The following is a 24147-nucleotide window of genomic DNA, read 5'->3' as shown; positions in this document are numbered from 1 at the left end:
TCAACCGGCTGATGTTTTTTCTTTCTGAGTAATTTATCTTTCAGCTTAATATTCTTACCTTTTAAGAAATGACAGCAATGTTATGCTATAGGGATGGACCAAGGTTTAAATGTCTTCGGGTCATCTCTTGGGATCTAAGAAAGAAAGTAAATTAAATACTTAATGTCATAATGCCATTGCAATAGCTCATCAGAAAAAACTATCTTGAATCTGTAGGTTTTGAAAAAGAAATTTTTTAAAAAGATTTTATTTACTTATTTGACAGAGAGGCAGGCAGAGAGAGAGAGGGGGAAGCAGGCTCCCTGCTGAGCACGGAGCCTGATGTGGGGCTTGATCCCAGGACCCTGAGATTATGACCTGAGCTGAAGGCAGATGCTTAAAGACTAAACCACCCAGGTGCCCCTGAGAATGATATATCTTAGGAAATGTTTGGGGGAAGAGTGTGGGAAGGAGAGAGTGGTTAGGTGAGAGTTGTTTGCATGGGAGCCTACAGACTTGGTCTCTTCTGCAGTGATCTGAGAACAGCCTCATCTATACCTTTAGCCACACGTATGATTTGTGTGGAACAGCGCCTTTGCTAATTAACCCCCGGGCTCATTTATTATCCTGGACTACAAGCCCCAAGAATTTAACTTGTTTATCCTTCTTCCTTGGGCTCCTTAATTCCTGAGTCCTCTGCTGGGAATTCCCCCTCTTAGGTCTGGCAAAGAGTCGGTATCCCCACCCCACCCCCGCACCCCCCCATCTCCCCCACCCCCGTTTTTGTTTAGAGAGTTGGCTTTTAGTTACAAAAGTGTTCAAAACAAAACAAAAACAAACTTCCCATAAGTAATGGAAAGTTATGAAGATTCCAAAAAGCTTTTCTCCTGATATTTCTTTCACAGAAATACAAAAAGACAAAGAACCAAAACAAGCAAAACACAACTTTTAACTTCTCATCTTTACAAATTCTGGACTCTGTTTGCTTTTAGTCTGTATTGAAATGTAAATGGCTGCTAGGTTTGCCTTTCTCAAAGGGCCTTCCCGCATTCTCTACTTCACCCGGCTGGGGAGTTGCTTGGCTATCTCGTCTACAATCAGCCTGGCGCACCCGGGCTGGGCAAGACCGGGACAAAGCTCCTCAGTGTAGTCTGAGGTGGATTCAGGTCAGCTCTTCTGCTAAAGGGAATGGAATTTTTACTCTTTTCCAAAACCTGTTTTCACCAGACCTAGGCCCCCAGGGTGCCCCTCAGCTTCGGAACACAGTCATTCCTGGCCTTCTTGGGTCTCACCACTCCCTAGCTCTTGGAGTGAGGACCTAACGTTTTTGGGAGAGGGGGTCTCCGAGGCCGCACCTCTGGGACTTAAGCTGCTCTCCATTGGCTTTTGGAGATCTTCCCTTTATCTTCTTTCCCTGGTGCCATCATCTGCTTCTTAATGAAGGCAATATTCACTATGACTGTCAAGATCAATTCTGCTTTTCACGAACTCTCAGCTTCTGAGCTGTATCTGGCCCAGTCTCATTGGTCTCAAGGTCTAGTGGCAATGGGGAGTTGCCATCAACACAGGACTCTTTGCCATCATCATTGTGCAGTAAAGCATTAAGTCAGCAGGCTGGCTTGTCCAAAACTGGCACATTTCCAAAAAAGCTTTAGCCCCAGACCAGCTCCTGGGAGGCAACACCAAAGGCCTTAAAATGCCACCTGGTAAGATGTCTTTGTTTATCTCAGGCCTTGAGCCATGTGGTATCATTTGACCTCTGGAAGGTCTGGACACTGAGTAACTAAGGTCAGAGGCAGACAACTGGTGTTTACTTGGCTGATCTCTAATAAAAGCTCTGGATACGAAGGCTCAGGTAAGCTTCTCTGATTGGCAATGCCTTGTATACCTTCTCACCCATCATTTCGGGGAGAATTAGGTGTTGTCTGTGTGACCGTGCTGGGAGAGGACAACTGGAAGCGGGTGCCCGTCTGTCCTGGACCCTGCCCTATGTTCCTTTTTCCTTCGCTGATGTCAGCCAGTAGCTTTTCATTGCAATAAACTACAACCGTGAGCATACCAGCTTTTCTGAGTTCTGTGAGTCTGTCTGGGAATCATTAAATCTGAAGGTGCTCATGGGTACTTCTGACTTAGTCATCTTCGTTATCATCACCATCACCGTCCTTGTGGTCAGTGTGTCTTGACCATTATGTGTGACAACTGTGAAGTGTTTTTCATGCGTTATCTTAATCACTCTTGACTACAATGCTGTCAAGTAATTAGAGTTATTCTCTCTGCATACCTCTCCCCTCCTTTCATAGATAAGGAAACAGAACGTTGGGAGAAACCATGTAAATCACTAAAGGCAGAGCTAGGGCTCCCGCGCACAGCCTTCTGACTCCAGGGCCTGTGTCTGAGCCACCGAGCGCACGGCAGCTCCTGTCCGCAACTAGTTAAGCCGCTGCCTCTTGCCCATTTCATGCTGTGCACTGCTTGCTTCCCTCTCTGCATCCAGCCTTGCCCTGTTCCCTTTCAGGTCTGTGCCTGCCTCTCTTCCTCCTCTGCTTCTCGCAGCTGGAGGGGGTAACATCCTGGCACCAGGTAGGAGAGCTTTTAGATTTTTTTTTTTTTTTATTTGTCAGAGAGAGAGGGAGAGAGAGCGAGCACAGGCGGACAGAATGGCAGGCAGAGGAAGAGGGAGAAGCAGGCTCCCCGCCAAGCAAGGAGCCTGATGTGGGACTCGATCCCAGGACGCTGGGATCATGACCTGAGCCGAAGGCGGCTGCTTGACCAACTGAGCCACCCAGGCGTCCCTAGGAGAGCTTTTAGATACAAAAATGCACATTCGGTAACAGAGAGGCAGGGAGGAGGAGAACGAGATGAAGAACACGAGGGCACATGCCCGTCTGAGTGTGTGTGCACGTGAGTATGTGTGTATGTGTGTGTGCACCTCACGGGAACAGAACGGTAGACAGTGCTCTGAGCAAGGCCCCCCAGGAGCCTCCACCACGAGTCTGCTCCTGAGCCTGCGTTTGTGTCTGTGCTCCAGCTCCCAGGGCCCACGGTGCCGAGGTGTGTCTGGGCTGCTTTGAAGGCCTTACCAAGTGTGTGTGGCTGAGCTTTCAGCAGAACAGGATGCGGAAGGCGCGTTTCTACATGTGATGGGGGAGGTTCCAACACTACAAGGAGCAGAACGCACTCTTGTGGGACGGGCAGGACCTCTCCCTCTGCTCAGAGAAATGTAAGCCAGCGCACAGGGTATGCGGTTGAGGACTAGTGTGTGGGAACAAACCAGCCGAGGGCAGTGCAGGCAAACCCGGCCGCTGACCACGCAGAAAATGCTCATGTGTCTCTCCTTCGTCTGGCAGGAGGGGCTCCCTTTGCTCGACTAAGCAGGTGGCGCTTTTAGCGCTGCCAGCTCTCGCTCAGTCTGGGCATCTCGGGATACAAAAGCAGCAGGAAGGGAAAAAGAAGCACGGGGGCGGCGAGGTGCTAGTGCCTCGGAGGGAAGGGAGCAGGCGGAAGGAGGCCGGATTGGGGTTTGCAGAGCGGGACGGTGAAGGCCTTCAGGAGCACGCACCCGCCCGCCGCACAGAGTAAGGGCAGGCACGGCCATCGGCGCTGGGTACCGGTCTGCAATGAAAGGACTGGTTCCCGTGAACTTGCTCTACAGTCCGGCCTCAGCCGAACATACGACGTAGCCACCTGTTGTGGTTGCAAGACTTCCTTGTGAGCCAGCATGATAAAGCTGCCCCTTCAGAATGTTGGGGGGACTGGAACCCGTCTAGATACTTGCTTGTCAGCTGAGTGTCGGATTGTAGCTTCCAGGAGACAGAAACTGAATCTGTTCCTTGGCTTTACATGGCTTCCCACGGTGGCAGCCCCCACACGCCACGGTGTTGTCACTGCTTTAATAAATACTTTTTGCTGCTAGTGATAACAAGGTTTTTGTATTTGTCCTACTGCCAAATTCTTCAAGGCAGGGTTTTTCTAATTTTTTAAGCCTTGGAGCTCTTCATGTCTCTGAATCCCAAAGTTTTGTTTTGTTTTGTTTTGGGTTTTTTGGATGAAATCACTGTTTCTAAGGAAAAGTTCTAACCTGAAAGTATTAATTAGGTATTTTCTGTATATCTTTAAGAGAAATGTCCTTTTTTCCCCCTTGTGGAATTTTAAATGACTCTACAAAACACATTTTCCAAGAAATACATTTTTCCTTCTCCTGTCTCCAAAAAGGGAACAAATGGGATGATGTTTCTGGCTGTGACTGGCTGAGCCAGGCTGCTCGGCTGGGCTCAGAGCAGAACCTGCCACCAGCGACGCATTCTGAGCAGGAGCTGAGCACCGAGGCACGGGCCATGGATAAAAACAACGATCAACAACTCTGATCAAGATGAGCAAAGCCACAGATGTAAAAAATCTTTGATATAGTAAATGATTGTGCAAATTGAAGATTTTTTTTTTGGGGGGCTGCTTTTTGTTGAAACTTAAAACTACTTATCTGTGAAAATGAGGCTGCTAGTGTTAACGGTAGATTTTTTCGATTTAGCAGGTCAGCTTGATTTAATGTGGAAACTCTTCTCAAGCCCTTTGGGAGGGGCATACTTTGAAGAAATTCATGAATAGTTATGGGTGTTTGGTGGAAACTTCACTTAATATTTACAGAGTGACTTATATTTACACAATAGATTTACTTGTGTTATTTTATTTAATTCCAAAGGAAAAGTACTGAGGGTTTGGCCATCATTTCTGTTTAAGAAATAGATATAGCCCAGCTGTTATTTACCTTATGGTTATAAGGAGGTTATTAAAAGAGGCTATTTTAGACTTTCCAATGTTCATGCTCTGGTACACAGAACTTCTGAACCCCTTGACTTCTTATATGTCGGAACAAATTGTGTTTTGACAACGGAATTCAAAGGCCAATATACTAAGAGTGTTAATATCTGTTTCTTAAAAAAAGCTTGTTTTTGTTTTTGTTTTTTTGCCTAGCACAGTGTTATATGCCGGGGTGAATCATTATATACAGTCGACCCTTGAACAACGTGCGGGCTGGGGTGCTGACCCCCTGTGAAGGTGAAAATCCACTTATAATTTTGACTCCCCCGAAACTTAAGTACTAATAGCCCTACTGTTGACCGAAATGAACAATGTCACTGATAACAGAGCTGATTAACACATACGTATTCTATACTGTATTCTTATTATTAAGTAAGAGATGAGAAGAGGTTATAAAGAAACTCTAAAGGAAGAGAAATACATTTACAGCGCTGAACTGTAATAAATCTGGGTATAAGTGGACCTGCACAGTTCAAACCTGTGTTGTTCAAGGGTTGACTGTATTTCTATTAAAATACCATGTTGTATGGGGCACCTGGGTGGCTCAGTGGGTTAAAAGCCTCTGCCTTCAGCTTGGGTCATGATATCAGGGTCCTGGGATCAAGCCCCACATCAGGCTCTCTGCTCAGCGGGGAGCCTGCTTCCTCCTCTCTCTCTGCCTGCCTCTCTGCCTCCTTGTGATCTCTGTCTGTCAAATAAATAAATGAAATCTTAAAAAAAATACCATGTTGTAGTTTGATTACATGTAAATCTGATAGAGGCTCAGATTTGTTCTAAGATGCTTTAAAGGGATGGGTCCGTGTGAGGAGCCAGGCTATGAGAACTTTAGGAGGCCTGCTGTGTGAACAAATTGTAATTTCTAAAGAACCGAAGATAGAGCCCTGGGTTGTGATAGAGGCTGATTGCGAGGGAAGCCAGAATAAGGGTTATTCAGGTTTTACCCTCCTGATGTGGAGATAAGTAAGCCATAAATTTTAGTTTAATTAATTAATTAATTAATTAATTATTTTAGAGAGAGGGAGAGGGAGAATCTTAAGCAGGCTCCACACTCAGCACAGAGCCTGATGCAGGGCTTGAACTCACCACCCTGAAATTGTGAGCTGAGCTGAAATCAAGAGTCGGATGCTTAACTGGCTGAGCCACCCAGGCCCCGCACACGTTTTTATTTCTCCTACCTTTATGCCGGGAAGAACAACAACTGCAGCCTCTTAGTCACAAGCTTTTTTCTACCAATATCAGAGACGTACAAGGTAAGGCGGTTTTTGAGGGCTACTTGGTCCTGTGCTACTTGGAATCCAATGAAACTGCCACAGGGCCTTTGTATTAACTATATTCTAACCATACCATTACGAGCTTTATGTTTGTTCCCTCACTTCATTCCGGCCTCAGCTCAAATAGCAATGTCCTAGAGAAAATTTCTCTAATAAACCATCAAAAATAATAAAAAATAATCTCTCCATCCCATTCTAGCCCCTGATTTTCCTATTTTGCTTCACAGTATTTATCACCACTTGAAATTATGTTGTGAGTCTGTTTACTTGTTTCCTGTCTGGTTTCCCAGTAGAATGCAAGCCCCATGGGGGCAGGGGTTGACTGGCTCACTGTTTCTCTTATTCCCCAGCAGTGTCCAGTGCATGGAAAAATGAATGACTGATTGCATGAATGACCAAAGCTGGGGCCAAATTTATGACCTCTTTGACTTTAAGAAAAGGTTAAGGCAAAGTTAGAAAAGTTTTGTTCTATTGATGTACAGTCATAACCCACAGTCAGCTTAGCACCTATAATTCATGATAATTATTTGTCTTTCTTCCCTGCTACACTGTAAACAACTCGAGAGCAAGTATCTGTGAGCCTGGTTCACCAGTATACTCCCAGTACCTCAAAATATGCAAAAAGTATTGAATTGATTTCTTGAATTTGATTAAAAATATGAAAGGTGAGTAGGGATTAGCCAAGCCAAAGTCAAGGCTTGGTGGAGGCCCCTGTCCTCGACAGAGGAACAGACAGAAGGCGGCAGGCGTGAGGAGGGAAGGCAGGGGAGGGAACCACGCACAGCTGGAGAAGAGGGTGAGGCTGACCATGCTGGATGTCACAGGTTTACAGATTTTGCAGGGCAAGTTGAAAAGTTCTATCTTTATCCGAGGAGCAACGGGAACATTTCACCTTGTATACGTGCTAGAGTGACATGGTCATATTTGTCACACCATGACTTTCTGGCTGCACTAGGAATGGGAAGGCCAGCAAAGAGGCTGCTTCCACCCAGACTAGAGAGATTGAAGGTACTTATGGTCTCCAGAAAGGAAGCACCACAAAGGGAGAGCCTGCTCTCTGTTTCATTCACTTCTGAATTCCCAGCCCCCTGAACAAGGTCTGCCACCTGCTTTGTGGTACAATACGGATGGAGGAGTATTGCCCTGTCCTGTGACAGGAAGTAACAGAATCTGTATTTTGTGTGTTTCTTGTCCTCTTTGTTAAACCAAGAGTCAGAACTTCCTCCTCTCTGCTTCCTTTGGGAGGCCCCACTCGAGGCTGGCCCCCCTCGAGGCTGGCCCCACTCGAGGCTGGCTTCTGGTTTTCCCTTTGCTGTTAGTGTTTGGAGGTCAGAACAGAGAAACTCTTGAATCCCTGAAGTGTTGTCAAGAATTTGAAGAAGCTTTGCTCTTATCATGAAGTCACTCGCAATTATACGGTCCAGATCTTTTTAACCATTTATGGCAGGGGTATCTCAATTTTGGAAAATGAGTACTAAATAAGGTAAATGGTACGTATAAATAATTATGACTTAAAAGATGATTACAAGTATATATGAATATATATATATACCAATTTTTTAAAAGATTATATTTGTTTATTTGTCAGAGAGAGAGAGAGAGCAAGCGTATAAGCATGGGGAATGGCAGGCAGAGGCAGGGGGAGAAGCAGTCTCCCAGCTGAGCAGAGAGCCCAATGTGGGGCTCATGACCTGAGCAGAAGGCAGAGGCTTAACCAACTGAGCCACCCAGGTGTCCCTGAATACCAAAATTTTTATGATTATTTCTGATTAGTGGGATTGCAGCTAATTTTAACTTTCATCTTATTCTTTGCGACATATTTCTTACTTTTCCATAATGGATGTGTGTTACTTCTATGAAGATAAAAAATAATACATGCTACTAAAATGAGGTTTATAATATCAAATCCAGATTATAACATGAGGTGCTATTTAGATGTGTTTTAGAAAATGTGAAGGGGTGACTGGGTGGTTTAGTTGGTTAGGTGTCTGCCTCCAGCTCAGGTCATGATCCCAGCGTCCCGGGATTGAGCCCCGCAGCAGGGTCCTTGCTCAGTGGGGAATCTGCTTCTCCCTCTCCTTCTGCCCCCAGCCCCTGGCTCATGGTCTTTTGCTTGTGCTTTCTCGAGAATTGCTCACACTCCCTTGCTCCCAAATAAATAAAATCTTTAAAAAATAATGGGTGTACATAATTAGTAGATGGGTATACAAATTAGTAGGTGAGTTATATCCACAAAGACATATTAAATTAGACTTATCAAAAAACCAACAGACTTGGGAGAAAATGTGGCAATTGGAATCCAAGTGATCCACTTTTTACCATTGTGTGTGACAGACTGACTTTGCCAGATAACCCAACTATTAAAAATGGCCCCAAACCCTGGAAACAAAGGAATTCGCTTTCTGGGACCCAGGCCGTTTGAAGACTGACGAAGTTAAACGTGGGCAAGAAAGGGAGATTAGAAGCTGCTGCTGTGTGTTTTTAGTTTTGTCAATCTGTCCCATTTGGGGAAGGGATATTTATTACTGCAAAAGCTGACTGAGAACATTTTTTGAAAGGTCGGGAGTGCTCACGCTTTGGGGTAGAAATCAAGTGATTCTGCAGTTACTGTATGACCCCTGCTGTTGGGAGGGGCGGACCGGGCCTTCGAGGCTCAGGTCAGCCCAGGGAAGGGCTCCCTGCCGTGGAGGAAGGCTGGTTCCGACTGTGGCCAGCTGAGCAGGACAGAGCCGAGGCAGGCCCCAGAGCAGTCAGGTGAGGGGCCGCCCCGGGGGCAGAGCTGTTGCCGGGACACATGGTGGGAAGGATGGGCTGGTGGGTATGACTGGAGTGCGAGAAATGTGGAGTCAGATTTGGAGATGGGAAGAGGACTGGATCGTGTCAGGGAAGGAAACGTGTCATGATGACACTTCCTTTTGAGCAGTCTTCCCAAATCCTGGGTCACATTACTCTCCTGCTCTACAGCTGGATGCCTGGAAGAGGTCAGTTAAGTATTGAGGCTTTTTTCACTATAGATCTGAACACACAAATTTCTTTTAAGAGGTACAGAATCAATTCTTTTCTCTCTAAGAGGCAACGTACTATTCTGGAGCCAGACAGTCTGGGTTCGAATCTTGACTTTGGACAAAGTTTCCTCAATAGTAAAATGAAGAAAATAATGGAAATGACTGATGAGATAATCTGAGTAAAATATTTAGGACAGTGCTCAATCAGTGCTAACTAGTGTTACTATTTACATTAGGATCTACGAGGAAATGGGCACAGGTGGGCTCAACGACCTCGCCGAGGGGACGTATTTGCACCAGTCGGGGGTTGGGATGGCTGCGTGCAGGCGCATGTAGCTGGTGACGGCCCCATCCTCCCTCTCCTGGGCTGGCAGGCATGGTTGTGCCGTGCACAAGCAGCAGCTCGTAATAAGATCCTGTTATTTCTCTAGGAAAGGTGTGCTCTGTGTTTGTATAGGGCACGTGGACAATGCATTATCAGACGCAGCCACGCGAGACATGGGTAGTTTCTGTGTTTGCTTTTCTTGAAGAGTAGGATAGATTAGGCAGGACAGAGGAGGAAATATTTACAACAGCTCAGTGACATTATCCAGTTGCTTCCTATTCAGCTACTAGTATTTGACGCGTGATAATCATCCCGCCTTGGTGCTGCTGAGACAACCAAACACATACCAGATGTGGAAATGCTTTTCAAAAATTTAAAATTGCTACACATAAAAAAGGTATTGTGTGATTTATTTTTACCCTCTTGTACTCTGATTAGCTTTTATTTTATAATTTGAGCTTGTAATTTGATCAGATTGGGTTATGAATTTACCTTAGAGGCCTAAGAAATAAGAGACAGAAAAGTCACCTTTTAGGAAAACAATCAATAATTCCATACCATCTCTGTGAACCGATCCGCACAGGCCATTCGAACCCATTCTGGTGTCGCTGGGCTCCTCACTGTGAAGTCCTCGGCTATGCCCCTTTCCCTGTGGGCTGCAGCCACCGCGTCAGTGATGGCGAAGAACACAGATGAGCCCAGGAACATCCCGGACTCCCCCAGGCCCTGCAAGAGAGCACGTTTGTTGTAGAATCTTCTAGACTAGATTACAAGCTACTATATTTCAGGACCCAGGTCTTTTTCCACCATTGTATCCCTAATGTCTAGCACAATGTCTTGCTCACAGTAATTCTCAATAATTTGTTCACTGACATATCGACTGAATGAAGCTTGAGTACTCATAAAAATCCCAGTACCCCCTGAACTTCCTAGATCTGTAATGTTGTCTTTAAATCTTTGTTCTATAGGAAAGGTAGGTATGTGCATGTGAGTGTGTGGAGGGGGGTATCCTATTGTTTATTTATGTATTTATTTATTTATTTATTTATTTATTTATTTTTAAAGATTTTATCTAGTTACTCATTGGAGAGAGAGTGGGGGGGGGGGACAGAGAGAGGAGCAGGCTCCCTGAAGAGCAGGGAGCCTGATGCGGAACTCGAGCCCAGGACCCTGGATCATGACCTGAGCTGAAGATAGATGCTTGACTGACTGAGCCTCCCGGGTGCCCTGTGTGGTATCCTCTTTAGAGAAGCACATTCAATGGCCAACTTCATGAGTGAGAGAAAAATGCCTCGTTAGGACTGCAGCACCGGGGAGGTAGGGTACTCTAGAAGAAGAGTACAGACTTGGGTACCAGGATGATGGCGTGCAGACCTACCACATGCAGGGAACAGTCACGTAATAAAAGTGAATGATGTGGGCAGTTGAAGGACAGCAAGGAAAAGTGGGAATTATAGGGAATAGAGAAATTGCCATTTCCTGTCTAAAGGGGCCCCTGTTCTTCAGTTCTAGCACTTGATGTCTTCTAAGAATATAACCAAAATTACAGATCATCCTATTTTTGAAAAGAATTTAGATAATCTTATTTTAATGTACAGTTCCCTGATTTTTAAGACTTATTTATTTGAGAGAGAGAGAGCGAGGAGAGGGAGAGAGAGAATCTCAAGCAGACTTGCTGTTGAACATGGAGCCCAATGTGGGGCTTGATCCCAGGACACTGAGATCATGACCCGAGCTGAAATCAAGAGTTGGCCACTTAACCAATTGAGCCATCCGGGTGCCCCTACAACTCCCTGATTTTAAAAAAACACTGTGTGGGTCACAGAAAACACATCTGAAGCCTACATTCAGCCAGTGGGCCCCCAATTAGCAACCCTGAGCTAGAGACATGAAGTTCACATCCTGGCCCTTATTTCCTCTATTTCTCTGGGTGGGATTATCTCTCAGAGCTTCTGTCCCTCTATCGGTGAAATTCGGGCAATGATATTTACGTTACAGGGTGTTGTAAAGTTCAGGAAGTGCAAAAGCACCTAGCATAGTGCCTGGTACTTGGTAGGTCCCTGTTATTATTACATAGTACACTTCATGGGGCACCTGTAAACCCATGATTTTCCTCAGGCTCTGCCTATGAATGGCTGGCCCAGCCACAGGACTCCCGGGTTCCCTGTCCTACTGCTCTTGGTGGCCTGAAAGCTGCTCTTTGAGTGATTTCCAGCCTAATGAGAATCCAAAGGGGATGCTGATTTTCCTTCCTTTCAAATTTGCACCCCCCCACCTCTCCACCTCCCGCCACCACCGCACGCCCAGAGAAAGTTCCTGGGCTGACAATGTGCTCCAGTTTGGAAAGGAGAACATTCCAGCAGATATAGGTGAACTCATTTTCTCATACATCAGTTCGTCACCCCTAGTAAGAAGCCTCCTGAAAGTCTTGAAAGGCAGTTTTAGCAATACATCTCAAACCTAAAGGAAGTTTCTACCAAGAGTGACTTTCTCATAATCTCCACGCAGCAGTGCCAGTAAACGCTGACCTTTATTTTCATTCTCAACTCCACTACGCTAGCAATTACTAACGGTTTGTGTCTTTGCTTCCTGACACCACCGACATTCTGGGCCAGAGAAGCCTTTGCTGGGGGCTCTCTTGTGCACTGAAGGCTCTTTATTTAGCAGTGTCCCTGGCCTCTCTACCCAGAGTAGGCGCATCTCCTCGCTCCACAACCCCAGTTGTGACAACCACGTATAACCCCAGACACTGCCAAATGTCCCCTGCGGCCCAGTGGAGAACCAGTGTTCTGGATCCATTTCTGGGGTTGGATGAGAACCCTGAGCCCCCAAGAGGTAAGTGATTCATCTGCGATCACAGGGAGCTGGCGAGGCGAGGATAGGAACCTGGGTCCAGGATGCTTCCCATGCTGCCACAGCTTCCCAAGATTTCAGGAGTGTGACGCCTTCAATCTCATTTACTATTTCAGACGTAAGGTTCTTAAGTGAAACTATTATTCTGTCAGATCAGAACTTTTCACTGAATTTTAGCATTTCCAGTGAAAGAGGATACTAACAAATAAAGCCTTTGGCCAAAGATGGCCATTGGGCAGAGATCACTTATCCCTGGGTGACTCTTCTCCAAATTCTAATAGTCTCTTGTCATTTGCTCCTTATACAGGTTGGCATGATTATGACCATGATTATGATTATTTTTGTCCACCTGCTTTCATTTATATGCTGCTCAATGATCACACCGCATAGCAGCAGGTGTTTGGGTGCTTACCTTGGAGGAATAGATGGTTGGCGGGCTTTGTGATGATGGCAACAGGGAGACATTGAACTCCTCTGGGACGTCAGCGATGGCTGGAATTTTGTACTCGTCTGGGCCTCGAGAGTACAGAACACCTTCTGGGGAATATTTTAGTTCTTCAGTGGTATAAAGGCCCATTCCCTGAATAAAGGAACCCTCAACCTGAAAGGAGAAAACGTCGAGCTCCGTGATGCTGTATGCCTTTTAGAAGTACTTGACCACCCCAGAGTGACTTTCAGGAAGTGGCATCCATCCTCGGGGGCCGGCACCTACCTGCCCAATGTCAATGGCAGGGTTTAGGCTGCAACACGCATCCATGACGATGTCCGCTCTGATTTTCTGCCAAAAATGAGAATGATCTCACCATTAAAAACTTAAATTAAAAAGATTATCTTAAGGTTTATTTGAAGGTCTCCAGTTACTCCAGAACTCCTGCTGGCTAATCACCCCTCCCTGAACCTCCTCAGTTTTAGAGGGGGGAAGAAATCTGTCCAGCCCTTCCACGTTAGTGCTGGGGCTGGCCATGACCCCAGAAGATCTTATGTAATCATGGTTCTGACTTCTTTTAAGTGACTCCAAAGTCCATGGTATCTGAGTGCCTTTGAATGTCGCTTAGTGAATAACTGATCCTGGCTGCTCACCTGATTCTAAACCTGGATTTGTTGTTCTGCTGCATTTCAGAGCTCCTGGAGTCCTCACGATGATTTGTTGGAGGCGCTATTGTTGTCGTTTTGCAGAGGAAACCATGTAGCCATAGTGGCACATAGGAAATTGGAGTGATGAAAGATCTTGGAACACAGGAGGGGAATGTTGAGACTGTCTTTGACTATGTTAATCTCCTTCCTTCCCTGAGAAACATTACACTAACTTGGCCCTTATGTGTTGGCACAGGGCTCGGGCAGATGGGTTGTTAAGGAGAAACAGAAAGGCCTTATGTGCCAGTGGTCTACCTCGGGGTATCGCTGGGCTTTACTTCCGCCCCCATGTCCTGGGCTTGTTCTGACAATACTAGCATTCTCTGTTTGGGCGTACTAGCTGGGCTCCTCCTTTCTATCAAGCCCTTTGGGTCGGCAGTTCTGTTTTGACTCAAAAGGTGACCTTTCAGACAACCTTCCATGGGCATTGGGACCAGCCTTCATTTATTCTCAACAGATAGGGCAGGAGGTTAGACACATCTCAGAGTGGGCCTTGAGTTCACTTCCATCTTGAAAACTGGTATATTTTGCATTAACGGCACTGGGCAGTGGGAAGAGATGGTTGCGCACTAACAGGACGGATGCACGTTCTGGCTCAGCCAGCAGGAACAGGCCTGCCATTCAGTTTCTCTGATCTCCCTTTAGTTAAAAGAAGTTTGCCTCTTCAAGGAATAAATTCTTTCACGGGCTGAAGTGATACCACAATGGCTGAACCTTAACCAGTAATAAGGAAGCCACAGGGCAACCAGATTTTAACTTTACTGGTACCATAAATTCTGGAAGATCCCCATGGGATTGGTTTCTTCAGGGATTTATACCAAAGCCTTCAGCTAGACTTGTCAGATAAAATATGTGTGTCCCCAGTGCTGCAGCGAGCATATTTATACTGGAGATTTATTTGCTGCTTCTCTGAAATTCAAATTTAACCAGCCATCCTATATTTTTATTTGCTAGTAACAAATCTCGCAACACCACCCGTGGGGTGGGGAACCAGAAAATTAGTTGATTCCTAAAAACACTTTCCAGGGGCGCCTTGCTGGCTCAGTCGGTTAAGCGCCTGCCTTCCGCTCATACATGTCTCAGGGTCCTGGGATCGAGCCCCCTGTCAGGCTCCCTGCTCCACTGCCCCTCCTCCTGCTCATGCTCTCTCTCTCTCTCTCTGTCAGATAAATAAAAATCTTTAAAAAAAAAAACAAAAGCCCTTTAAAAATAGCTTTCCACTGAGTGTGGAGCCCTGGCTGGGTTACAGGTGTGTCAGGACCCTGACACTTGGATTTCTGCGAATCTGGGACAGGATCCTCAGGCTGGTCACCTGCAAACATAAGTTCCTTGTTTGAAAAATCGTGCTGTGAAAATATTATCATTATCTATGTGTGCCATGATGTGAAAAACATTAGGAAACACAGTTTTAAAATAATCATATGAACAATCTGTGATCCTAATTTCATGAGTTTACTTCTTCACAATAATCTAGAGTGAAAATGGAGAGATAATGTACCCTAAGGATGAACTCAAGTAGAATGGAGGGCGACTGCTCTCCAGACATCCCTTCATTTACTGTATTTTCTATCTTATTTATATAAAATTTAAGTGACGGACAGATTTACTAAGAATGGGGCAATAGAAGTCATTTTGATAAGAATTTCCAGTTAGTATTTGCAAATTCCTTCCTATTTTACATAAATTGACCATTTCTTTTTTTTTTTTTAAGATTTTATTTATTTATTTGTGAGAGAGAGAGAGCGAGCACAAGCAGGCAGAAGCAGAGAGAGAAGTAGGCTCCCCACCAAGCAAGGAGCTCTATGTGAGGCTCAATCCCAGGACCCTAGGATCATGATCCCAGCTGAAAGCAGACGCTTAACTGACTGAGCCACCCAGGTGCCCCAAATTGACCATTTCTAATTTCAGCTAAGAATGGTTCAAGACGTTGCTGGAATAATCTGTATATGGAATTTAGATGTGTCATCGGTCCATTCTGTAAGTTTCCTAACAATTACTATACTTTGGTTATTCTATATCCTTTTTTTTTAAAAAAGATTTTATTTTTTTATTTGACAGAGATCACAAGTAGGCAGAGAGGCAAGCAGAGAGGTGGGGGGAAGCAGGCTCCCTGCTGAGCAGAGAGCCTGATGCGGGACTCGATCCCAAGACCCTGAGATCATGACCTGAGCTGAAGGCAGAGGCTTTTAACCCACGAGCCACCCAGGCGCCTCTATATTCTTTTTTTTTTTTTTAAATAACTTATTTTATTTAAATTCAATTAGTTAACATATAGTGTACTGTTAGTTTCAGACGTAGAGTTCAATAATTCATCAGTTGCATTTAACACCCAGGGCTCATTACATCAAGTGCCCTCCTTAAGGCCCATCACCAGTTACCCCATTCCCCCTCCCCTCTCCCCTCCAGCAACCCTCAATTTGTTTCCTATAGTTAAGACTCACTTACTGGGTACACTATATTATATTTAAGTTTTCTGTAGTCTCTCTATTCCAAGAACGATACCTGAGGTATATTCATGGTTTACCTTTTATGGTGGAAGTCAGCATTTTTTTTTTTGGGAAGTTGTTAGCTTTTGATTAAATATAACTCTGCCTCCAGTAGGATGCTTGATTAAGTAGTAAACATAAAAATTATTTTCTCACCCCTCCCCCATCTGTTTTGTTAGGGACAGTAATATCCTTGGGATAACTGACTTCAGAGAAACATCACATTGCTATGTGTTCTCAAATGTTTACTCAAGACAATTTACTAAATGACCTATTCCTTTTTTTTTTTTAAAGATTTATTTATTTGACAGGCAGAGATCACAAGTAGGCAGAGAGGCAGGCAGAGAGAGAGAGAGGAGGAAGCAGGCTCCCTGCTGAGGAGAGAGCCAGATGCGGGGCTCGATCCCAGGACCCTGGGATCATGACCTGAGCCGAAGGCAGAGGCTTTAACCCACTGAGTCATCCAGGCACCCCATAAATGACCTATTCCTTTAGGATTAGATAACTTGACCTTACTTTAGGAACAGATTTTTTTTTTTTAAAAGATTTTATTTATTTGACAGAGAGAGATCACAAGTAGGCAGAGAGGCAGGCAGAGAGAGAGGAAGGGAAGCAGGCTCCCTGCTGAGCAGAGAGCCCGATGCGGGACTCGATCCCAGGACCTTGAGATCATGACCTGAGCCAAAGGCAGCGGCTTAACCCACTGAGCCACCCAGGCGCCCAGGAACAGATTTTTTTTTTTTTTTTTTGGCAAAAACTTTGGAAAGGAATTTTGTTGCCTGAAATGGAATAAAAAACAATGCATTTTAGGCTATCATGAGCAATTCTTTTTTGACTACGTCTTTAAAAATTTTTTTAAATTAACTTAATTTTTTTGTTGAGGTATAATGGACATGTGACTTTATATTAGTTTCAGGTGTACAGCATAGCAATTTGATATTTGTGTGTATTACAAAATGACTATCACAGTAGTCTAGTTAACATAGTTACCATTATCACACATGGTTAAACATTCTTTTTTCATGTGATGAGGAGTTTTAAGATCTACTCCCTTAATGACTTTCAAATATGCAATACAGTATTATTAACTGTGGTCTCCACATTGCACCTTACATCTACGTGACTTAATTATTTTATAACTGGAAGTTTGTAGCTTTTGACCCCCTCCACCCCTTTCATCTACGACCCTACCCCCTACGTCTGACGACCCCCAACCACTGTCAGGAGCAATTCCTTCCTTTTTAAGTGGAAATTCAGCGTGAGGCTGGATCTCTAGACCTTCCCAAGGAACTGAAAAAAAAAAAAAAATCCTGTTCTTGTTGTACAAGTATTACAAAATTTACTGTTCAATTAAAAGTATTTATCATATAGCACAATTTTGTGCTTGTTGTTTTAACTTGCCGAGAGGAAAGTTATATTTGGCTCACCTTGTGAGCTCCCGTCAGGCAGTCAATTTCAACCTCGGAACAGGCTGCTCCATAGACATAGTATGGAAAAGGGTCTCCTTCTCCCTTCTCCCAGTCCATGAAGGCCTTGTAGCCCCTGATGGAAGAAAGAAAGCCCATCAGCTTGTGGTGGTGGTGGTGGTGGTAGTGGTGGGGTTCCAAACAATGTTGACTCATTTTAAAAGTCATGATAGTATTTTATTGTATTGATACTTATTTCAACTGCTTTTTAAGCTCATTTAAACTGCCATCTGTATTTCTAACCTAGCTAATTACAGCAGCACTCTCATGTGCCTCCACTTAAAGAAGATACTCTTCGTGCTACAGTTAGGATGCCAAAAAGAGAGAGACTCCGACAGACTGTTTTGGTCTGGACCTCCCAGTGTGTCTGTATCCATGGTTTAGGGTTTGAGCTTTAGTCCTGTGGATTGAGGACCTCAGCTGATTCTATCAACATTCCCAAAGGGACCCCCTAGGCTGTGCTAACTGGGGAATCAATGATGATTCAGGGATGGTTAAAAAAAGGGCATGTAATTCAATGCCTTAATGTACAACGGAACATGTACCAGGCTAGAGGGCTGATTTGCTCTCTTCTTGGTAACTGAACTCAGAGATTTAGAGCTCGTTAAGTACAGGGCACTGGGCTGGGCTGTCACCTTCTTTTTTACTTCTTTCTTCATGGAAAAAACTGCTTTACTATTTTCTTTCTCTGTCTCTCTGTGCATGTGTGTGTTTAGTTTGCTGATTTGTTTCACTAGGTTATAAAACTGATGTCATACACTTCCCGAACTTGACAGCCAGCTCTCCTCTTTGTGCTTCATTCAGTAAGCATGAATTGACTGAGGGCCTCCCACAGACAGAAATTGAGCAAATGATGATTGGTGACCGTCCTATGAGTCTCTTCCTGCCCAGAGAGGAGCCTCAAAACAGAGAGGTTTTATGGCAAAGGGAGGGAGATTTGTAAAACCGAGTTGGAAGTTGTTTCTAGTGACGTTATTTTCTACTACCAACAATGAATAGTAAATGATGATTGGATGTTCTAAGTTATATTAAATTTTTTTTTTACCCAATAAGGGTATTTTTATTATTTAATATTGCTTTGGACATGGTTCAAAGGCTTACATAAAATCACATAATCTTAGGCTTAGAAGGGACCTCACTGATCACATAATAAAAACTTGTTTTACAAATAAGGGAGCTAAGCCCCAGAGCAATTGGGTCACCTTATATTTTATCAGCTCCGTTCAGATATTATTGTAATTTTTACCTGAAGTATCCAGTGGCCGAAAGACTGATTCTTTGTTCAAAAGCAGCTTCTATCTGCAGAACGGGCATATTTAGTCAGAACAAAATAGATACATCATCTGAGAGGTGAAAATGAAAATATTCCCTATATCAAAATTGACATCTGGTAATTGTTGCTGGTACTTTGTTACCGGTAATAGAACTCACTGTAATGTTTTTTCCCCTCAGCTGGTACACTAACAGCTTCCTTCTGGTTGGGTTGAGCTGCCCGAATTAAACAAGTACAATAGGTTCCTGCTGCACATCCATGATGGAGGGGCTGAGCTCGCAAGGTGTTGGGGGGCTTCGTTTCTAAATGTTAGGACTCTCGATGAGAGTTCGAGTGTGAGATAACTGTTCTGATGAGATAAGAAAGGATGTTGTAAAGTTGGATTAGATGAGTCATTTCCTTTGAGACATGTTTAATAACAATTAGGCTTTTTGGTTTTCCTCCTCCCATTTAAAACAACTGTGTGTGTGTGTGCGCGGTGGGGGGTGGCTTAGGAAGGCTAAGTCGTTTCCTCTTATTTAAGCAGAGTGGTAAGGCTTTCTTGGTGTTCTTCATACATTTCCGTTCCTCCTCTCAGTGATGCTGTTCCCTATGTGCTTTCTTACACGTACCTGGTATACAGCATGGAGTAGCCATGTCAGGCTTTCATGATCCTGCCCTTACGCAGAAGTCCTGTTCCAGAAAAACTGTGTGTGGTGCAGCTGGAGGCCGCTGTGATCCTCTCGGCCCTGCTTGGGAGTGTTTTCTCATGTGTCGTCACGAACAGAGTGGAACACTTACCCAGTCTTCCCATGTACTGTCTGGATTTTTCTTAATGATGGGTTCAAGGCGTTTCAGAAGGATCTGACAAGCATCCTTGAGGGGGTAAAGAAGGGAAGCCTCATTAGAGAAGGACCCGGTGGTTGGGATTTGTGTGGAAGAATAGTAATTGATAACTGATCAGGTTGGTGAATGTTTACGAAGTGCTTGATATGGATACACTGGGAACACAGAGACAGTAAAGACACAGTCCCTGACCTTGAGGAGAGTATCAGTTACTGCATGGTTTGTTTGTTTTTTTAAACCTCCCTGGTTCACTTCCTACAAAAATACAGGCTCAGCTGAATTTCTACTTTCAGGTCCCCTTTCTAGTTGTGCTCTGAATTCCTTCTGTTTTTCTACATTTTTGACTTATACCTTCTTTTGTATTTTCCAGCCATTAAAATCAAAGGAACAAAAGATCTTTTCTTTAAGCTATAGTATCTTTATTTAATTTATTTTTTAAAAGGTTTTATTTATTCATTTGTTAGAGAGAGAGGGAGAGAACACAAGCAGAGGGAGTGGCAGGCAGGGGGAGAAGCAGGCTCCCCACTGAGCAAGGAGCCCAATGTGGACTCTGGGATCATGACTCAGGACCCTGGGATCATGACCCAAGCCAAAGGCTGATACTTAACTGACTGGGCCACCCAGGTGTCCCAAAACATCTTATTTCCATTCTAATTTGTGCTTTCCAGTCTGCAACAATAACATAGCAATATCCCTGTGGGTCTGAGATATTATTCCACTCTCTGTCCATTCTTCCATCTGTTTATCCAACTGCCCCCAAACCACTGTAAGGAAGGTCTTGGTTTTGGATGTGAAGTGAGAAGATAATTAAATTTGTCTTTATAATAGTCCAGATCTGCAAAGTTTCTGATCCTTAACACAGAAACATAAAACTCCAGAAGATGGGTTAATGCTTACTTTGGGTTGACGACCCCCATACACACTTGCGCTTGATCCTACCCAAAACTGGGTCTCAAGAAGTTTCCTCCACGTTTGTTCTGAGTGAAAGAACCTCTGGATTTTAGCCCCTAATAAGTGTGTCTGTGGAGATCAGATGGATTTGAAAATGGTCCCTTTTGGTAGCATAAGTGCAAGGTTCGGAGAATATGCCTCTCCACAACGTCCCAATGGAAAAGGTTTATCACAGAAACATGACATGATTTCAAAAGTATATGCCATCGGGTCTCTGAATTAAGGAATACTGGAATCATAGTCTATTCTGAAAAAGTGAACATTTAGTGGAAGAAATATCAGTTAGAAAATAAGTACAAAGGATTAGCACGAGTGCTGTGGTAGGCCGGCACTGATGCGGACACTTTAACGGAACCACACCTACTGGGCTGGGTTCTGCCTGCTTACCTGCCTGCGGGACCTTGTTTGTGTCAGAGGAAACCTGCCCAGCTCTGCAATACTCGGCACCCAGATTTCTTCTCTCTGTGTGTCCCAGGGACAGAGACTGCTTATCACCAAGCAGCATTCTCCCCCTGTTCCACAACAGCTGGGCCTATGGCACACCACTCCTCCCCGGCGCTTAGACACGGCTGAGACCTGTGCCGCCAGGCGATGACTAGTGGAAGTGACTTGCATCTCCTCCGGGTCTGCCCTCCGTGCTTGCTCCCTGGTGATGATGCTCAGGGCAGCCTTGAGAGCCACACGCTGAAGGCGGAGGACCTGCCATTAGTCTCGGGTACTCTAATGCCTGGGCGCTCCCTCTGGACTGCTCTGTGCGCAAGGAAGGAGCTTTTGCCGTGTTTGAGCCGCTGTCACTACGTGTCTACGTGTCCCCTCAGTGTCCCCTCCCCGAATGAGCACGCTCGCCTGACAGTCTGGTTATCCTGAGACTGTGTTTAATGCCACAGATGACTTCTCTGAAGCCAACTGTTTGTGTCTGCATCGAGCTTGGAGAGCCTGAGATACGCACAAGGTGCGGAAGGGAAAGACAGGCCGGGGAGGGCACCTGCACGGCTCTGCCGTTCACGTCTGAGCCGATGGAAGCTGCTGTAGCGACGGTGTTGGGTACCATGGCCGTACTTGTTTCACAGATATGCACCGAGGACATGGGGATTTTCAGTTCACGGCTGGCCACCTGGGAGAAATACAAATATTTTCAAGTCTGGTGAAGTCTTCTAGGAAGATGTGAGTCATTTTTTTAAATTAAAAAATCCTACTGTTTTTATTACATCCATGATATCCTTGAAAGCCTAAATTAATGTGTCTTAAAAAAATTAAAACCACTTTTTAGTAGAGCCCTGCTGGTTTTTAAAGCCTTTTCTTGGTATTATTCCATAGTGGTTCTTCCATTCAAAGTTAGTGTGTTTAGCATGTGAAGGGTTTCCTTTTTTTCTGAGTTTTATTTGGTGACAGTGGCAGGGAGAGAGGGATCGGACTGACTGGTTCAGAGGCTGGTCTTAAATCTGTTGGTATGAACATCCGACAAATTTCAAATGACCTCGAGGGCCTGTCTTCTCTCTTGTCCTCATCCCAACCTTATCTTTTGATTCTCCCTCTTTTGTCTTCTATTTTTTTCCTCCTGTTTATACTCCTCTAGTATTTGCTGTTCGCTTTCTTCTTTTCTGTTCTTTTTCTTCCAGGTTCTCTAGCAGACACACGTGGAAAGAAAGATATTGAATCACAAAGAAAGAGAAAGAGAGAAAGAAAGGGAGGGAGGGAAGGAAGGAAGGAAGGAAGGAAGGAAGGAAGGAAGGAAGGGAAAAAGCACGATTTTGGTTTCTGTTGTCTTTTAGTTTTGGCAAAAACACTTTTCTCCAGATGTCTGTAGTTACGGACTTGTTCCCAAGTGACAATCTACAGACTAACGCTGTTGTAAGATTAAGTTTCCCCAGAAAGAGGCAAAATGGGAAAAGAAAAAAAGGGGGGGGGCAATTTGTTGGTTGATGAAGAGCCCAAGAGATGTATTGGGTCCCCTCGATGGGAAGGACGGGGGAGGCCACGTCACATACATCTGCATCGAAGTCTTTCTGGTCTCTTCAGGGTCCTCTCACTGCCTCGCCGCCTCTCACATTCATTTTTCTTCCTATGATGGCTGTTATTTCCAAGAATAGGCATGTTTCCTTGATGGTGCAGGAGAAGGGCCTCTGACAACCCCTGGCTTATAGCACAGGAGCTCAGCAACCGTAAGGAGATGCTAATCCTTTTCTGCCAGCATCGACACATCAGTCCAGGAAAGGATCTTGGTCCCACGCTTCTCCCCTCGACCCATCTCTGCAGCCGGTGGGTTCAGGAGCTGTGACCAGCCAGACCTGGCACCTGCGCCTCTATCTGTGGCCGGAGTTGGGGAAAGGAGGGAAATGGGGCTATAGGGTACCAGAATTGAGGAGGCCTGTAGGACTCTGTGGAATGTAGGGGGCGTAGTCCAGAGGAGCTAAGGGGCCGGAGGGTCAAACTGAGCTATGTACTATAGTAATCTAATTAATTGGTCATGGTTAAATGTATTCAATTTAAAGATTATTCTCTTTTTTCTCTTGAGATCATATCTTCCTACTTTGTGCATATGTGCGTGCATGTGTTAAAATATACTTTAGAAATTATAACGTGGTGACAGCTGATGACATACTTGTCCTTACTTCTCCAAATTGTGTATTAGCAACCTAATGTCCAAACTTTAAAAATCATGCATACTGGTCGAAATAGAAAAGCTGGGAAACTCTTGCTGTAGGTAAAGCCTGCACGGGGCACCTGCCACGGTGCTCCAGGGCTCATTGGTGGTGTTGTCACTAACCACAACCTCCACCCAAAAGCCTGGCCACGTTCTGGGACTATTCGTACATACATGGGATTTCTGCTATCTCAGACATTCCATTTGCTATGGAAGAAGATTTTCAACAAAATAGTCAAGACCTTAGGGTTTGATCATCTCCCCTATAATTAGTGCCAAATGCCAGTCATGTCAACAATGTATAGAGAGATAAATGACTTAATTGTAGGTAGCTTACCTGCAGCATTTTGGTGTGAATACCTTGTCCCAGTTCGTTGCCTCCATGGGTGACCAATACAGAGCCATCCGTGTAGATATGAACGAGGGCAGCTGCCTAATAGAACAACCCAGAAGGCACAGCTCAGTGCAAGTTTAGTGAGGTTCGATGTAAACCAATGAGGTAGTGACACCCCAGTCTCACAGAATGGGGAGGGTCGGAGAGGTAAGCTTTCCTGGTGGGATTCTGAAGCTTAGTTCTGTTCTACGCAAAAGTCACCTGTAAAGAACATTCCTATTTAGGAACCTGGTTTTATTTATTTATTTATATTTTTTATTTACAATTTTTTTGGAAAAGATTTTATTTTTTTATTTGAGAGAGAGCACAAAAGAGAGAGCATGAGTAAGGATGAATGGGGGAGCGGGAGGGCGATGGAGGGAGAGAGAATCTCAAGCAGACGCCACACTGAGCATGGATCCTGACATGGGACTCGATCTCCTGACACTGAGATCAGGCCCTGAGCTGAAACCAAGAGTTGGATGCGTAGTTGACTGAGCCACCCAGGTGTCCCAGGAACCTGGCTTAATAGGAGCCCCTTTGGATACTCAGGAGTTACGACTATTGGTTCCAACTCTTTGCAAGTCACTCCCCTGCTTAAAGTCTCTGGCTGACCATTGAGCTAACTAATTAAACATTTATTATGTACTTGATGCATGTTCTGTGCCAACCTGTGCTCAGCTCTGTATATACACAGATGAACAAGATGTATTTCTTCCTCCACAATGTAGTAGCTCCCACTGTGAT

The 24147-nt window shown here is 44.7% G+C and overlaps 1 protein-coding gene across 3 annotated transcripts in view; it reads right to left on the bottom strand.

Annotated features, from left to right (window-relative positions):
- LOC125095839 (aldehyde oxidase 2) overlaps window positions 1-24147 on the bottom strand; it is an 81177-nt gene that overhangs the window by 3364 nt on the left and 53666 nt on the right. For all 3 annotated transcript variants that reach the window (XM_047722383.1, XM_047722381.1, XM_047722382.1), the window contains 9 exons: window positions 23365-23460; window positions 21369-21497; window positions 19388-19462; window positions 18581-18633; window positions 17296-17410; window positions 12961-13026; window positions 12661-12849; window positions 9954-10121; window positions 59-134 (listed from right to left, as the gene is read on the bottom strand). In XM_047722383.1, the coding sequence (XP_047578339.1) occupies window positions 81-134; window positions 9954-10121; window positions 12661-12849; window positions 12961-13026; window positions 17296-17410; window positions 18581-18633; window positions 19388-19462; window positions 21369-21497; window positions 23365-23460 (945 nt within the window). In that variant the 3' untranslated portion in view covers window positions 59-80. The remainder of the gene's footprint in view (window positions 1-58; window positions 135-9953; window positions 10122-12660; window positions 12850-12960; window positions 13027-17295; window positions 17411-18580; window positions 18634-19387; window positions 19463-21368; window positions 21498-23364; window positions 23461-24147) is intronic.

Source organism: Lutra lutra, chromosome 3 (assembly GCF_902655055.1).
Source record: "Lutra lutra chromosome 3, mLutLut1.2, whole genome shotgun sequence".
Classification (NCBI taxonomy): domain Eukaryota; kingdom Metazoa; phylum Chordata; class Mammalia; order Carnivora; family Mustelidae; genus Lutra; species Lutra lutra.
Note: the sequence above shows the minus strand (reverse complement) of the source record. Positions and strands in the feature narration are given on the sequence as shown.